The 17,675-nt window shown below is 48.0% G+C and overlaps 1 protein-coding gene across 1 annotated transcript; it reads right to left on the minus strand.

The window, feature by feature from the left end:
- Positions 1–2,833: 2,833 nt before the first annotated feature.
- Positions 2,834–13,897, minus strand: CLDN11 (claudin 11). Its single transcript, XM_009940019.2, has 3 exons — positions 13,332–13,897; positions 10,381–10,545; positions 2,834–4,000 (listed from the first exon to the last, which is right to left on the minus strand). Exons 1-3 carry the CDS (start codon positions 13,555–13,557, stop codon positions 3,768–3,770), a joined length of 624 nt encoding a protein of 207 aa, XP_009938321.1. The 5' UTR covers positions 13,558–13,897; the 3' UTR covers positions 2,834–3,767.
- Positions 13,898–17,675: the final 3,778 nt, after the last annotated feature.

The raw sequence follows: 17,675 nt of genomic DNA on the forward strand, positions 1-17,675 counted from the left end.
TTTCCCCGGGGTAACTGGGGTGTCACGGCATCATCACCCCCTGCATGGGCACCGCGGCTGTGGGGAGGTAGGCAGCGCTCGCGGGGTCATGGCCACCTCTCCTCTTCGGGGTCCTCAGGGCTACCAGTGTCCCCTCCCTCCTGTTATTCCTGTTACTGGGGGAGTGGGGCGGCTGCCAGGCGCGGTCCCCGTGATGGGGAGCTATAGCTGGTCCTGGTGGGGCTTGTGACGCTACTCTGGGGCATCAGGGACCACAGCCTCCACGCCGGGGTGACCACCAGACCTCACACCCACCGCTCCACAGCTGATACCAGGCACAGCACGGAGAGGTTTTTTCCATTCAGGAGAATTATATTTGACTATTCTGAGGCTTTGGGTCAGCAAAGGAGAATCAAAAGCCTTCGAGAGACAACAGCACCGTGGCCAACCTAGCCTGGGAGAACCCCACGGGGAGCGGGGCGTTATGAGAGGGTGCAAAGCAGGTATTTCAGCTTTGATCCTTTAAAAACTAGAGAAGTTTAATGTTTTTTGTGCTTCCTCCAAACACGTCCCCTCTGTGGTGCCAGCACTAATATCCTGTCCCACACTTGGCCCCAGCTCCTCGCGCCCCACGGTTGCAGATGTCCGTTTCCCCTGCAGCTGCTCTGGGAGTGTTTTGCTTTGTTTGGATTTTTCTTCTCTTCCCTGAAATAAAGCTTCTTCCTTCCTCCGAGCACCTTGCCCAGAGCCTTTTGAGGGTTGGATTTGGGATCAGCTGCCGGTAACCTGTGACCGTGGGCAGGGCGAGCAGAGCCGCAGCACCAGCCCCTGCCGAGGGTCCCCAGCCCCGCGTGCCTGCAGACATCAAGATGCAGCCCAGTGGGTTGGGCAGCAAAAAGACCCATAAGCGCTGCCTGACAGTGCTCATTCCTTGTTGGGTCACACACCGGTGCCCAGGCCACTCCAGTAGCACCAACACCACCGCTCGAGCCTCTCAGACAGGTTTCCCCGTGCTCGTGGCTTGCTCTGGGGCTGTTTGCGGGGCAGCGTTCCAGCAGCTTTCTGCTCTGAGGTCTCCCACGCCGCCGTCGGCCCCGGGGTTAACGGGCAGCGGTGCACAATCCACAATCCCCCGGGCAGCCTGCACAAGCTGGCACGTCTGTGCGGCACCGCTTCGCCCGTGGCACCCGCACATCAATGGCAGCACTTGTAGCGTCTCCCCGGCGCGTACAACAACTGCCTGTGCCCTGCCTGTGATGTAATGGGCACAAGTGTCCTGCCGCCGGCCTGCGCCGCTGCCCGCCCCGGGAGCATTGTGTGGGGTGGCAGCCATGCAAAGCCTGCACAACAGAGATGCCTTCAAGACCACTCGGTCTTAAAGGCAGATGCTGGGGTGGTGTGTCGGGGCTGGAGGGTGATGCTCAGGCAGCCTGCAACATGACAAGCCCCTCCTGGAGCCACCTTATTCTCTTCTTTTAAACGTTCCCACCTCGGCTTCCCACACAGAGGAGGCGAGGGGTGGGAGCTGCAGCATCACAGCACGGTAGGGGTTGGAGGGGACCTCTGTGGGTCATCCAGTCCAAACCCCTGCCGAAGCAGGGTCACCTACAGCAGGCTGCACAGGACCGCGTCCAGGCGGGTCTTGAATATCTCCAGAGAAGGAGACTCCACAACCTCCCTGGGCAACCTGTTCCAGTGCTCCGTCACCTTCAGAGGGAAGATGTTCTTCCTCATGTTCAGACAGAACTTCCTAGGCTTCAGTTCATGCCCGTTGCCCCTTGTCCTGTTGCTGGGCACCACTGGAAAGAGTCTGGCCCCATCCTCCTGACACCCACCCTGAAGATATTTATAGGCATTTATAAGATGCTCTCTCAGTCTTCTCTTCTCTAGGCTGAACAAGCCCAGCTCCCTCAGCCTTTCCTCATAGGAGAGATGCTCCAGTCCCCTCATTATCCTCGTAGCCCTCCGCTGGACTCTCTCCAGTAGCTCCTCATCTTTCTAGTACTGGGGAGCCCAGAACTGGACACAGTAGTCTAGATGGGGCCTCCTTACCCATGGCTGTGTTGTCCAGTTTGGATTCTCCAGTTGAAGCAGAGCAAGATGAAAGGACAGTCCCTAATCCACCGAGGCTTGACTAGCAGCCTCGTTTTTCAATTCTTCCCCATCATCCCAAACAATCTGGCTGGTCCTCTCCTCTGCTTGCTCAATCCCCTGTCCTCCCACACACACCACCACCTGGGCTCTCCCCCTTGTCCATGCTCAAACAGTGGCTGTTCTTCTTTTCCTGCTCCTGAAGTGTGGCCTACACGAATTATTTGAACTGAGTTAACATCTCCAGAAACAGATGGGATTTTGTATCAACGTAATTAAATTGCTACAGCCTGTGGTAAGGGCAGACTTAGCTCTTGATCTTACATGCTTTTAATCAAAGCTAGCGATGACCCCAGATCAGACTCTTATTTCAGTTGAGAGCACTTCCAGCAATAAGTCTTATCAACTTCAGCATGCCCAAGCAGTGCTGGGGGTACACCTCCACTGCCTCAGTGGGTTTCTAAGGCTTCCCGCTGTGAAGGGTACCACGAGTCAGTACCTCGCGTGCAGGCTGCTGCCAGGAACACTGAAAGAGCAAATGGGTAAGACAGCAGTCACTACTATGCAGGAAGATGACTCATATTTTAAATATTCCCCAAAAAAACAAAATTCCTACTTAATTTCACAGCAGAGCAGATCCTCTCATCCTGAACTGCTACAAAAAAAAAAAAAAAAATCTTCAAAATCATTGGGAAACCCCTGTCATGGAAAAGCTAGCTATGGAAACACACAGGAAGGAAGGGGGGGGGAAATGGTTGCGGGTACTCTGTTATTTATTGTACAGTATTTCACTGAAAGTACAAAGGCATCATCAGTATTCACCAGAATTGCATTGTAATGGGTACATTATACTACGTGTTAAAATGTGCTACTTTAATGATGCAAGACAGACCACAAATTTAGAGGAAGAAAGCAAGAAGTTTAAAAAAACCCATAAAAATACATTTTTAGTAACTGATCTGTACAAAAGAAAAAAAAGAAACCAAATCAGAGTGCGGGGATTAGAGCCCCCAAAGTCATTTCAAACTATATAAAAAGGCACTGTTATCTACCGTGTAATTAGGACCTTTGGGTTCTGTTTCCTTCATACTGATGACTGTGGGCGTGGGGGAAATACTGTTACTAAACTGGCCAAACTCATACAAAAGTATTTACAGAGAAAGGCAGAAAAAATCCCCCTACTCTTGTTCCAAAAGAGAAACATTTGCCTGGTTGGAGAGCGCAGCCTTCCTCCCTACCCTTTCGTGCCAAAGCAGTGACCTTGACCGGGGCAAGCGAAGAGTGATGCGGTGGGAGAAGCTGACAGAGTCCTTCTAACAATGGGGAAGCATCTCTCTCATTTCTGTTTTATTGCTTTAAACTCTCCTACAGTCAAGGGAGCCGAAAAATAAAATGAAGACCCTAAAGCCCACATGACAACCCCAAACCATCTGAGTCATCCTGGCTGCAAGAAGCTGGGGCGGGTGGTCAGGACAAAACAGGGAGGACCTAGAGGTAGGGCTGGCTGGAGCTTCCTTTCTAGACAAGGGGCGAACAGACAGGGAGAACATCGCTTCAAACTACCAGGCATTTGTGCTGCTTTTCTAAATCTTCCCCCTGGGAGCCCGACAGCAGTGTGTGTCAGTAGGAGCAAACCCAGGGCACTCAGACCACCAGCCAAAGCATCCGACGGCAGCCGTGGGATGTCCCCAGGACGCTCACACGTGAGCACTCTTGGCGTGGGTAGGGGAGCTGGATCCCGAGGCGTAGTAGAAACGGTTTTCACCGAACGTCTGGGCATCTCCCGAGCAGCAGACGATGACGCAGCCACCGAAGAGGCAGAGGGCAGAGCCGATCCAGCCCGTGTACAGGGAGTAGCCAAAACTCATAATGGTGGTCTCGCGGTGGGCGCAGACGGGAAACCAGATCGTGGCAACGACACCGCACATGGCTGGGGAGAGATGGAAAGGAAAGGTAATTCCAGCACATAACCCCACCACGGGGACACAAAGCAGGCCGAAGGGGAGAGAAGGCTCTGCAGGACAGTGGATGGAGAGGGTGCCCATCCCTCCTCCCTCACAGTCCCACGGTGGGACCCAGGAGCATCAGCACTGCGGCTCAGTCCAAGAGATCTCTGAGCAGGAGGCAGCGTGGGAGCCTTCCCTCTCAGGCACCAACAAACAAGAATTGAAAAACAACTGCTGCTTGACACAATCTGATATATTTATTACAAGGGAAACAGACTTGTTCCCTAGAAAGATCTTTAAGGGGAAAGAACGAAAGTCATCCCTGAAACTGATGCTCTGGAGAGCTGCAGAATTAGGAATAGATTAGATACAAAGCAAGACAACGAAAGCCACATGCATCAGTGAGACAGCAGAATCGGTGGCCCGGAGTCAACTGGTTCAAATCACTATTTCTCCATGAACTCCAGTGCTACGTTCTCAGCCCAGGTCAATCAGCATCACTGCAGTTGCTCTACTGAATGGTCACATAAACATCAACAAAATATCCCAGCACTCAGGGTTTGTAAAATACAAGCAGAAAATGGACAGGGACAAAATAAGCAGCAGTACAGCATTGTTGGGGTTTTCTTTATGTAGAAGGAAATGTCTCACAACTCTTGAAAACAGATTCTACTTCCCCGTGGAAAATTTCTCTGCATCAAGTGATGGGGACAAACCGAGCAAGGCTCTCCAGAAACCCATTGAACTGAGTAGAAATGGGACTTTATCACAAGGGAAAAAGAGTAGCTTACCTAGAGTCTACAGTGGGTCAAAAAATGACTGAGGACTCCTAATTATGCTTGAAATTCCATACTTTTTTTTCCACAAAAAACAGGAAGGCTGCCATGGTGGTGCTGGTAGGACTGCTAGGCAGGTGATGTGGCATAGATACCTTCAGGACAGGACACTGAAGTGTGTTCAAATTCAGCACTTTGCAGACAGCCAGGCTAGAGATCGCAGTGTTTTCAGTGTGCAGCAGACACACATGCTTTGCTCCAAGCAGGGAGAAAAAATGTGCCCTGCATTCTGCTTGTGCTACACTGGGTCACACTCACTACCCTCACCCAGGGCCCTACCTCCATCCTGCAAAGTCCCCGCATGCACCGAGGGCAACAGGAGTGGATGGTGATCATCACCTCACAGGAGCAGGTCCTAAAACAATACTCCTTTATGGCCTGTACATCTGAGAAGAATTGATCTGTCAATATTGACTTGCCTCCGGGACAAGCTGTGCAGGACTCCATCCTTGTGGCTATCAGAGAATCAGAGCAAAACAATAACAGGACCGTGGCAGCATTACAGATTTCCACCGACTGCGTTAAAAGGTGTCTGGAGGCAGAGTCAAAAAGTTAAGGTTGCAAGAGGAAAAAAAGAGGGTGAGATTAAAAATAAAGTTGTTTAGTTAAAGTGGAGAACAAACCGTAGCTCCTGGCCGGTACAGCAGAAAACCTATCCCCAATAGCTGCAGTTATTGTGAGAGAAAATATTTTCTTATGGAAAAAGAGAAGAACATTTGAAGGATGCTAATAAAGCCAGTAATAATTTTGGGCCTCCTCAAAGCAAGGACCCTACGGCTTTGGAAGGAATTCTTGGAGAAGGCAGGGAGGGGAGAACAGTGTTTCTGCTGCGTGTGGATCAGTCCTGCAAACCGCTCGTGAGCCTCTAAGGCTTAAAAACAAAAATGTATCAGTTGGGAACCCACAAAGCTTTCTAATGGGCTGCAGGGAAAAAAGCTTCTTTGTTGTCCGAAAAAAACACAATCATCTTTTCTTTTTCTGTCAGCAGTAAATATATATATATATATACACGTATCTATGTACATAGACTATAAGAGCATTATCTCTCCAGGCCCTCCCCCACAACACAGCATCGAAGCAAACACTTGCACTGGGTTGAGAAGAGCCCTCAGGGACCCTCAGACAATGGCATCTCTTGTGCATGTGGCTCAGCTACATGTAAAACCACCTTATTTTAATGCTGACAATACTAGAAAGCTGCGAAACACGAGCCAAGGACTTTGCTGGGTTAGTGTGACCTCTCTGTCTTTGGAGGCTACCAGCTGCCGTCAGCCACCAGCGACCCCATTGCTCAGCAAGAGGAACGCCCTGAAACGCGCTGGATCTCATCACTCCGCACAGATTAGATTGGGCTGTAAATCCTCCAATAAAATGTGAAAAAGGACAGTCTGCAACTGCAAGGTTTCTTGGTGAGCTTGAATTTTGGTCTAGCTGTATCACAGAAAAAGGCTGGAAATAAACAGATTTGCCAAGAAACCCAAAGGGATTGGAAAAGGCATTTTAGGGCGAATTTCAAGCACTAAAATAACTGCCTACAAGAACGAATTCTTTGAACAGAAATCATTACCCCTTCTCTTTTGCGCTGATGCCGAGAGACTGTTTGCCTCCCCCCACACATCCGTGTCTTCAGACGGCAGAGCTGCCGCACTCAGTATAGCCTAGCAGAACAGCGAAAGAAAGCGTGCAAAATGAAGACATATTTTCTATCAGACCATCTACGTTAGCTGGAAAAAAACAGGCATGTTTTGGGGCACACGCGTGCTGAGGAGCTGGCCTGCTTTTTGCAGCTAGAGTAGGCAGTCCTGCTGAAGTCGTGTCGGTATCACAGAATCACAGAACGTTAGGGTTTGGCAGGGACCTCTGTGGGTCATCTGGTCCAACCCCCCTGCCGAAGCAGGGTCACCCAGAGCAGGCTGCACAGGACCACGTCCAGGCGGGTCTTGAATATCTCCAGAGAAGGAGACTCCACAACCTCCCTGGGCAGCCTGTTCCAGGGCTCCATCACCCTCAGAGGGAAGAAGTTCTTCCTCCTGTTCAGACGGAACTTTCTCTGCTTCAGTTTGTGCCCATTGCCCCTCGGCGTGGTTGTCCTTGCTCCGTCCCATTGCTGCAAACCCTCAGGGATGCATCCCAGGCTCCCAGCACTACGAAGCCTTTTCTGACTACGGACTTGCAGTAGCTCAACCCATTGAGCTGAAACTCGTTACAGGCGTAATTTAATTCTGCGTCATTCTACATATTCTACGTTACAGGCATAATTTAATCCAGTGGAAGTACACAGAGAGCAGGAGCACAGAAGGTCTTGGGGAGGTGGGGGAGATAGAGCAGGGTTACTCCAAGTGAAGGGACAGCGAGTCCCTGCCAAATTCCTTAACAGTAAGTTAAAAGCTTTCTGCAGAAAAAAGAATGCTTCTCTTTCACAACTAAATTTAATTATTCTGAGTTGCTGACTCAAAGTCACACACATTTCTCTTTCAAAGCATTTGGTTGAAATTACAGATATCCATGTTTTTTTTTTTCTCTGTTCAACACAATTTTTTTGTCTTGATATCTATTGTACAACTAAATCTCACTAAGTGTCCAGAAAAACATATTAAGATCCTTTATTTAGCATGCAATAACTAATCCTGTCATTTTGCAGTAGCAATTCCCAATAACTAACACATTTCACCTGCGTTTTCCAGCCTCTCGAGTCCCCACCTCCACTAGGAAAGTGCCCGCTTGGCTGCCAGCAGGGGGTCCCCTGAATTAGTGTCAACAACACAGGACGGGCCTGGCTTTTTCCATCGACGTCAACGTATGAAATGTTTTCATACTGGCTCAGAGCAAACCTCTGCTGGCAGTTGTTTTCAGCAATAAATCAATTCTCTCGGACAGACAGGATCAAGCAGAGACATAAATACATCAGCAGGCGGGACGGGAGGGTGTGCGCACAGGTTGCACTCTGCAACCTGCTGTTATCAGCGGACAGAAAAATCAGTGGAATATCTGAGCCCATCGTTTTCCTGGCAAGTTTTCAACTTTTTTTAGGGTTTTTTTTTTTCTTTTCCCCCACACTGTTTCAACCCCTCTTTGCCTTTTCAATAAATTTCAGTGACAAATTGCCACCCCTTCCCCGAGCACCAAGTGAAGTTTGCCATGGGGCCAGCTCCCCTGACCACATCTCCGCTCTCGATTTCTGCTCTGTTAGTGAGAGTTCGGGGGTTTGTTTTCTGTTAATCAGAGCTCTGGGAGTTGGTATCCACTTAAGGGAAAAGGCTGAAACCTATACGGTTGGGGAAAACCACAAACAAGCATTCAGTGGCCAGAGGGTAAAGAACAGCAGCCCAGGGCATATTACTTCTAGATTATAATTAATTTTAAGTCAGTATTATGACTTTTGAGGCCTGGTTCATGCTCATTAAATGCTCTGGCATGGTAACACCTCATTTTGCAAATAACAGATCATTAATCAGATTAAATAGCATCAAAGTCCCAAGCTCTGTACATTATTCTCCTTCTAAAGGGACCATCTTGCTGATCAGCCTGGAAAAACTGCGGGTTTGTGAAAATAAATGAGAGTTGGTTTGTTTTTTTTGTAAAAAAAAAAAAAACTTAATGAGCAAAAGGAGCTTATTTATTCTTCGTCTGTGATCTGACAAAAGGAGCGTTACTGTAATTGTGACTAAACATTGTGACCAGGCTGCTGTTCCCAGCCCAGATCACTCAGGACATCAGCGGCATGAGCAAACCACTTCACCTGCAGAGGTTTCAAAGCTCGCAGGGGTAAAAAATCAGTAAGAAGTCCAAATTCAACCCAGAGAGCATTTATCTGCCAATGTCCATGTAAATACACATTTCCTTTTCTCACAGGATCTACTCAGTGGGAACACCGTGCTCTGAGGCAGAGAGGAGCCTGGCTCGTGGAGCACCGCAACCCCCCTCCTCCATCCTCCTGCGCCTGCTCTCCTCCCTGGTGTTCCACCACAGCAAGACCAGGATGGGAGAGGGGCACACGGCACCCCAACCCCCTGGTGCAACACTGCGAGATACGGGATTTCACTGGTTCTAACGCAGCGCTACCCAACGCTGCCGCTGCCTTTTGTTTGCCGCCTGTGCCGGTCCTGTAATCCTCTTGTCCTTCGGCAAACCTGATTTAAGGGCAATACTCTTTCCTCCACGTCTGCAGCTGCATAGACAGGGCCAATCTACAGCACGGTTCTCGACTGGAACCGAAAACTCACATTTGTCTTTGACAAAGTGCAGCTCTGCTGGGCCTGGGCAGCGGAAGCCTGGTGGAGCAGACTCCGCTGGCACTAAAATTTCATGCGCAGGCAGAAAACAACACTTTTACTTTGCCAAGCCCCTAGAGGTAACTCAAGGTTTCAGGACAGGGATGAAGGTCACATTCCAACAGCTCTCTAAACTGGTTGTTCATGATCGGGACGTCCTAAACAGGCCCTACAAAGCTGATTTTAGGATTTCCAGCTGTGGCAACTTGCCCTTAAACCCCACAGAGGCTGAAAGGGCCCCTTGGTCTCAGTCCCTTAGATTTCGGATGTATTGACACATAGTAACCGCTTCTCACCAAGACACAGGAGGAGGGACCTCTTGCAAGGAAGGAGCGTCCAAAGGACAGCCCCTCCAAGCGTGCAGCTATATCCAGTGCCTACTTGAAAAAAAAAAATAAATAAGGAGAAGAAGCAGCAAGAAGACGGGCATGATGTCAGTGCAGGCTGCCAGCGCCCAGCAGAGCCACACAAAGAGGCCACTTTCCCTCACCCCTCCTCCTCTGCCACACAGACGGGTGAAAACAAGGCACTCCAGCCTGTTGCTGAGATGACGAGGCTTCAAGAACATGCAGGTGTTGCGCTGGGGACAATGAGCTCCACAGTCTGCACTGCTCAAAACAATCTCCTCCACGGGCACTGAGGATGGGAAGAAATTCCCAGGGGAACTCAGAGGCCAAGGGCAAGGCTGGCTAGGGGGGCTGGGAGGCACAGGGCACATGCCACCCCTCTTCCCAGGTCCATGCCACCTCCTTGCTCCCTCCACAGCACCAACATCCCCTCAGCCGTGGGCTTCCCCCCTCGCACACCTTACTTTGACCAGGCTGCATCTGCTACGCCCAGGGAAATTCAGAGGCTATTCTTCCCCTGCAAGCAGCTTGAAAATTAAGATGCTTTTCCAAAAATAGCATGGCTTCCACAGCGAACCAGCAAAACCAGTGCGCGCAGGCAGCTGCTGTAGCCCTCCCGCAGACACAGGCGGTGGCCGTGCCCGAGGACTCTGCCAGACAACGCACAGCGGGGTTTCACAGCCCTCCTCTCCTCTCCCTGCTTCGCTCCCTGCCTCCTGCGTTTGTCCTCCCACTCCTGTCCATGCCTTTCGTTCACCCCACAGACTGCAGCGATGCTGGAGAGCTTCAGGGTCAGACCAGCCTGGACAGCCGTGCTTGCAGGTGAACCTGCTCAACCAGCTTGCACCAGGCTGTCCTGGAGCAAAAGACCTCCAGCCCTGCACACACGCGGGGCCAGCAGGCACCTTACCCAGGAGGATGATGAGGATCCCTCCCAGCTGGGACCGCCGGTACTTGGCAGCTCCAGGCTCGTGGCCCATCCGGATGCAGGGCAAGACCGTTATCAGCAAGAAGATAGCGGGAAGACCCAGGACGGAGGCGGCGATCATCAGTGCTCGACATGCTTGGACATACCCTGTTGGTAAGGCAAGGAAAGAGGATTTTGATTATTCGGCACAAGAGGAGGAGACCTTTGGGCAAAGGCTCCCGTTTGATAGCTCCCAGTGCTTGCATGGAGTATGGGAGACAGGTTCGACCCTTTGCGTAAACATTAAATCTTCACCAGGCATAAGACAGTGAGACTGCAGTACAGGGGGTAGAGCACGAACATGGGATGTGCAAGCTCAGAATTTGCCAGCGAATGAATAGCACTGCCTGGAAAACACGAGCTCTTCCCAGCAAGACACCGAGAAATCATGGAGCTGGGAAATACAGGAATGAAAAGTAGGAGAAACAGCTAGGAGGAAGTTTTCCTGTATCTTTTCATCAAGAGAGCTTTGGTTTAATAACATGAATTTAAAGCCTTAAAGAGCAGCTTGCTGTGAGCAGAGGAGCTCCACAGTCACCCAGAGGAGAGCGGAACAGTCGAAGGCCCGCTACTGCAACGCACAGGTCCATGAGATGCTACCCCAGCACCCTGCGGAGCTGAGTGCTGCTGACCCGGGCGGAGGAGGGATGCTTGCCAACCATGGCCACTTCCCCGTGCTGCCCCTCCAGAGTGCCGGGGGGTTTCGGAGGAGCCCCTCGGCTCAGGCTGGCCGCTGGCACAGCTCTTCCTTACGGAGAAGAAATGACTCCACCTTGCAGAGCTGCTTGAGTTGTCGTAATCAAGGGCCACGTTATGCTCCTGGGTCGCTATGGACATCATGGGATCCCCTGGCATTTCATCAGTTACCACCCTCTCCTGCCCGCCCCTGTGCTGCAGCAGCCTAAGAGGAGGCGGCGAGCAACAACAGGGGACGGGGACTGAGGGCATACCAGGCAGGGACGTGCTATTTTTCCAGTCTGTGAGGGACTTTGAATAATAATGTATCAATCTTTTTGTATTTATATACATTTTGTGTATATATAGTTTGTTTTTAATACAATTTTATATATACAAATTATATATAAAATACAAAAATTATATCTAAGTAAATGAAAACAGATCATTACTTGCATGCAAAGGAAGAAGAATCAGTGTCAGATTTGCTCCAGTGCCTGGTGAGTCCCCACCAGCTCTCAGGACAGTCTCAACAGAGAGAATATGCTGGCTCTCTTTCCCCTCTTATCAACAAAATGAAGCTGCCACACGCAGACGTGGAGTTTCATGATGCCTCAGACAATATCAGGCAAACAGGGTCCTCAAGCAAGTCCCACTGACATACCAGGAACGAGATTTTGCTGTTCCTGGAAATGCAGACTGTGCATATTGAATATTTGCTTGCTTTTTTCAAGAAGAAACTTAACAAAATGAGTTACCTGAGGAGTTCAGAGCAGAAACCGAGACCCTAAACAAAGGAGGCGGCAATGCCCAGCGTGGTTTCTGTGCAATCGATCCCAGTGGAACAAGCACACAAACACATTCGTTTGAGGACTTGACTCGGGCAACAAAGGACTCTAAATACTTTTCAGCTATCAGGCACACCAGGATAGATTTCTCTCCCATGGAAAGCTGTGGGTACCAAGGGTTACAAGCAGAAGCACCTTGTTTTGTGATTTGTTTCTGCTGGAGGGAAGCACTGCTTTCTGCTGCTGAAAGACCTATTTACCTACTGATTAAATTTCATTCACTAACATTTTTTGGGGGAAAGCCTTTTCTCTGGCTTCTGTGCCGGATCATATTGAACAAGAGTAGCAGTAAGGAAGGTAAACCTACTGAAATAAAGGTACAGGTACACCGAGAAAGTGAGAATGGGAGCTAGCCTGAGAGATTCAATACTGCGAAGCGCTGTGTGACACAGACTAGGCTCTGTAACAGAAATTCAGGAATAATCTTTCTAATCTCTAAGCTGTTGTGAAAACAATTTTACAAAACAAATAAATAAGGCAACATGACAGAAAACTACAAGGAATGGTTCATTCTACCCTGTTGGCTTTGGCAGAGGCATCTCTGACACGCCAGAGGAGGTGCAGTCTGAAACACAGCAGAACGAAGAAGGGCTACAGGGTTAGCAGGGATTGGGACAGGTAAGATCATTAACTAAACTTGCAGGGACGAGACCATGCAAGACTTTGGCGGGTTTAATTAGCTGAAAAGATGTATTAATACTGATGAAACCCCTTGTTTAATTTTTGCTTTGCAGTAAACTAGATGAAAATTAGTATATAACTAGAAAATATCAGGACAAGTTAAATGCAGTTACATCTGTTTGCCGTGTAAGAGTTCTGTCTTGCCCTGGAACATGTGGGGAGCACAAGACCATTAAGACTAATGACAATCTTCCAGAAGATTAAAAGCTGTAGCAGCATTAATAATAGATGTTGAAAGATTCATTATACACAAAATCATTTTGAGGAATAGAACCTTAACATCTGTAATAGCTCATCATCATCTCAAAGCAAAGCTCAGAACACTCTATTACATCTGAAAGTACTCTGTTATACCTCAACAGACTATATATGTTTTGCAATGCAATCTAGATTAGAGATGTGAAAGGAACAGCGAGCTTTTACTAGGAGTAATGATTAAACTTTAACTGGACTTTAATAGCCACAGATAACAAATTATACCTGGGTATGACTAAAACCAGGTATAATTTAACAAGAATAATGCTAAGAGCTATCATTCACATTCTTTAGTGTATTTAACGGACCATCTCCTGCGCTGATGGAGCTGAAGGAGCTTCGCCATCAACTCCCCTGGCAGCAGGACCTGCCCCGCTCAGAGCAGGGCTTCGCTCCTCACCTCCGGGTGGGAAGGGGAGGTCGGGGCACACGTACCTGGCAGTATGAGGATGTCCACAAGCGGCTTGCAGTGATAGAGACCCGTCGCCATCACACAGTCTGCCCACAGCCCCTTGGATCCCAGCTCATCCATTTTCCTGCAGGTGGTAATGGTGTAGCCGCAGGTCACCACCCAGTCGTTGGTGGCCGTCGCCACAACCACCCCGATCCACCCTATAAAACTGCAGACAAATCCGGCCAGGTGCAGGCAGGTGGCCACCATGTCGGTCCCTCGGTGGGGCAAGGTGGACAGGAGAGCGCCCGCAAGGTTTCAGCAGAGCTGGCCGGCGAGCTCCGGGCTGCAGATCCCGGCTGATGGGACCTCCTGCAAGCTGCGAGGAGGGATGGGCGTCTGGTGGGAAGAGGTCCCGGAGCAGGCGTTGCTGCAGGCACTCACGGCCCCTGCCCAGCTCCCTCCCTGGGAGGGGTCAAAGCTGCCTCCAGCCCCACAACCCATGGGAGGGGCAAGCGGGGAGCCCCAACTTCTGCCAGTTCGTTAGGAGAGTCAGAGGGGAAGGAGGGCGTGGAGGGGAGGAGACGCAGAATTGCACCCACCCGTGCTGGGAAAACAAACCAGGCGGCTTTGTTCAAATCAAACAGCCTGACTATTGAAAACGCAGCATCAGGGGAGAAGAGTTAAGGCAGTGTTTTGATGCTGAAGGCAAACGACCACACCGGCACCTCTTCGTGGAAAGACAGGGCAGGACACGTGGTGGGCAGAGTTACTCCAGAGGTGGAATTGGTCTCGTCAAAGCCGTCAGCACGGCTGCAGTGAAAGGATAAAAATCAGCCTCAGATCTTTCCTGATGTTTTCAGTAACTGCAAAAACATAAGAGACCCATCACTGCACTCTCTGCTTTTGCCTGGGTTTTCAGAAGTATTAACTAACACTCACAGAGTCTAAAATACGATTTTAACAGCACCTTATTTCCACTTTTGAACGCTAATATTTAGAATGAGCAGCTTTTACTTAGACTCATTTCGGGTGTAAATTTTTGTCTACTTTATAGACCAAGGAACAGCCTGCTTCAAAATGTCAAAAGAAGAGAAACTTCACCTTCTGTATCAGGAGAAACAAGATGTTTTCCTAACTTTACTTTGCATTTTCACAAACACCTATATGTTACCGGGTGCCAACACATCCCTACTGAAGTTTGATCGTCGGGCGTCCTCCAGTGCTCCCAGTCCTGCGGAGGGAAGGGGTGGGTGGAGGCGGATGAGACATGCCTGGAGGGACCACTAGTGGAGAACTGTCCCCACTGCACCCGGGAAGGGAGAGCCTGGGCAAGAAAACCACAGAACAAGGAAATTATTTCATTCCTAGGGCTGCTGGCGAAAAAGAAAACTTGGAAGCTGCACTCCAAGACTAAGGTGCTAGGGATGAAATATATCCCGCTCTTCCTCCATTGTATTTTTTCCCATTTTTCACAAATAAAGTGAAAAACATGAACAAGACCATCCTAAACTTCATCTGTCACATTCCGTAGATTCAAAATTAAAGGACACAAGGCCACAGTTTTGTTCAGCCAACACTTCATCTGAGCACTGGAGTTGTTACATAAATAGTTGAAAATTATTTTTGAAAAGGACCTCTTATATAAAATAGAAATTTAATAGTTGTTTTCACGTTCGCTTTGTATTATTGGTTACTCCTTGGGTTTTTTTCTGTACCTGTTTTATGGTATTTTTGTGAAGCCACACTGCCAGCTGGCCTTCCACTGACCTTCCCAATGTGATTCCATCTTTCTATGTAGACGTAGCTTATTCTTCTACTGCACCCACTTCAAGTGGAGCATGCTGCTACTTACATCCCACAATTTGCATGTAGTCTTGGGTTCGATTCTAAATGGATTTAATCTCTCCCCAAACAATATTCATGCTTATTTATGATTCAGGAGATAAACCTGCCACCTCTCGAGCGAAACTGGTGTTGTTCCACTTCTTGGACTGCGCAATTGCATCGGGCAGATCACGCGTCACCTCCTGAATTTGGAAGGAGACGACCTGACAAACGAACACGTTCCTGCCTCTCCCCTTCGCTGACTCAGTCTGCAGGTTTTCAGTCTAGCATTTCACCCACCTAACTTCAAACCATTCTGTAAATTAAACATCTGATCCGTTTGTACCAAGCATAAACGCACACAGCTGAATACTGCTTTTTGATTAACAGCAGGCACAAGGATACTTCAGCACTTTGGGATGACTGCTCCCAACCTCTGTTGTCTAACGGTGCTGTCACCACACAGTCCTCTGCAGATTAAAAACCATGTGTATTCTGTAAATCACGCTAATATTCAGATTTCCAACATACTTCAAACTTTTCATTTTTCTTCAAAATACCAGAAAATTTTGCGACATCTTGATATGCCATTTCATCCCAAAGCTGAGATTAGCAGCATTTTACACAGTGATAGTGCAAGCACATCCTAATACACAAAATAAGACTTTTTAAAATGCTGCGAGATACGAATTTGCAGGCTGTGGACGCATCCTACCGTAATTCAGCCTCCTGCAGTTACGGTTTCCTTCACCGCAGAAGCTTCTTACACTGCCACGTCTTCCTTCCCAGATGCATTCATCAAAAGAGCGTGCAGCAGCTCAACAGGCAAGAAGTAAATTTTACACTTCAGTAACAAGTACTATTCAACGGTCCTCGCTCTGGTGCCCACAGAGCACAGCTGAATTATTTCATTAATGTGGGTTGGAACAAGAAACATTTACTGTTTTGTCACTGTTAACACTACCAATATTTAAGTAAATATAAGCTAGTGTAAGTGAATATACGTTAGTATAGTGAATATAAGTTTGTGTGCTGTAAGTGAACAATGATTCACAAGATCAATAAAATAAGAAAGAATGACTTACCAGCTATATGCTAAACAAACTGATACACTTCAGGCAATATTCTCAAAATTTGCCATTTTTAAAGCAAATGCTACACATGCATTTACTTCAGCAACAGCGCGAACACCTTAAAAATCAATCCTTTCACCCTGTTACTCAAGCAGTTTCTCCTTTCATTTCAGCATTGCTGTCTGACAAATGACGTGCGTTGCAGTTAGTCATACTTACACAAGCTATCAACACCCTATGACTTTTTCTTACATAAGTGACTCACCTGGAGCTTTTTCTTTGCAGGGTTTTTCAGCCTGATAGCTTCTCCCTTGCTTGGAAATACAGCAGTATAAACATATAACATGGGATGCAGAGATCAACAGGGTTAACTCTTCAAGTGGTACAGCTAGATGCTCATTTTCTTCCATACCAAAGGCTGAGCTCATCAAAATATTACCAATTTCATCTTCATCCTGGTTAATACCGCTCATTTCTCTCTTCAGCTGTAAAATACAGGCAAGTACACGGCAGCATTAAAAGTTTGCAATAACCTGAAACATCATCAGGATTTACTATATGCAAGACCAGTACCTCAGAACAAGGACAAAGCATTTTTGCTGTGGTTTAAGGACAAGGAAAAAGATCTGATACATGTAGGTGACCGCACTTGCTTATCTGTCAAAAAAATCACCTAGAAAATCTCCCAAGTACTATTCATTGCAAAAGTTGTATTTCTTTTACTACAATGTGAAGTTTAATTTTAAAGTGACCAATGGAACGTAGCCCATTGTTATACACAGGGGAAGCTCAACCTGAAATGGAAGGCTCATCCATGTTCACCTTACCGAACAGCTCCCTCTTTTCCTCTTGCCTCCTTCCTCTCTCTTTTCTGGATTTTCTGCTGTTTCAGCTCCCCGATCGTAGGCAAAAACGTTAAGCAATGTAATCATGCGATTTACAGAAACTAAGAACTTCTGAGAGTCACTGTAGGGCATAATCTCCATCAGCAAATAAAGCCTAATTCTCATTTCTGATTTTAACTTTATATAAATTTCAGCATTTTATATGGCGATGTGGAATTTCTACCCTGTTCATTACTAAGCTGTTAAGGAGGGGTATGAACAACTCGCACACCTCTCGAATAAACAACTAGCAACAAAAGCTGTGCACTACAGAACATGCCGAATACACAAGTGGTTATATTTACACATATAAACACCAACGACATGTCAAGATACATAGAAATCTTGGTGTCAATAGTACCTTCACAGAGCTGTAAGAGCTTTAGATTTTGCTAAAAATGCCCTTTAGAAAACCAGGGACCTGCTGCAGGCAGTGGGAGTTCTGCTAACAAAGTACAGTGTAATCAGGCTTTAATTCACTGTACTCCAAGCAAGGAAGACTCTGCGTCCTCCTCAGAAAAGCACCGCTGTTAAATGCCTTCCAAAAAGTCAAGTTTAGAAGTCAGTGTTCAAAAATATTACGAAGGCAAGTGTTCTGACATTA

The sequence above is a fragment of the Opisthocomus hoazin genome, chromosome 4, assembly GCF_030867145.1.
Source record: "Opisthocomus hoazin isolate bOpiHoa1 chromosome 4, bOpiHoa1.hap1, whole genome shotgun sequence".
Taxonomy (NCBI): domain Eukaryota; kingdom Metazoa; phylum Chordata; class Aves; order Opisthocomiformes; family Opisthocomidae; genus Opisthocomus; species Opisthocomus hoazin.

What these genes read in the sequence shown, in the direction of transcription:
- CLDN11 (XM_009940019.2), bottom strand. Translation starts at nt 13,557, where the DNA reads ATGGTGGCCACCTGCCTGCACCTGGCCGGATTTGTCTGCAGTTTTATA. An exon ending in GGACATCCTCATACTGCCAG is followed by an intron (nt 10,546 to 13,331) that starts GTACGTGTGCCC and finishes CCTTACCAACAG; the next exon opens with GGTATGTCCAAGCATGTCGA. An exon ending in GATCCTCATCATCCTCCTGG is followed by an intron (nt 4,001 to 10,380) that starts GTAAGGTGCCTG and finishes ATCTCTCCCCAG; the next exon opens with CCATGTGCGGTGTCGTTGCC.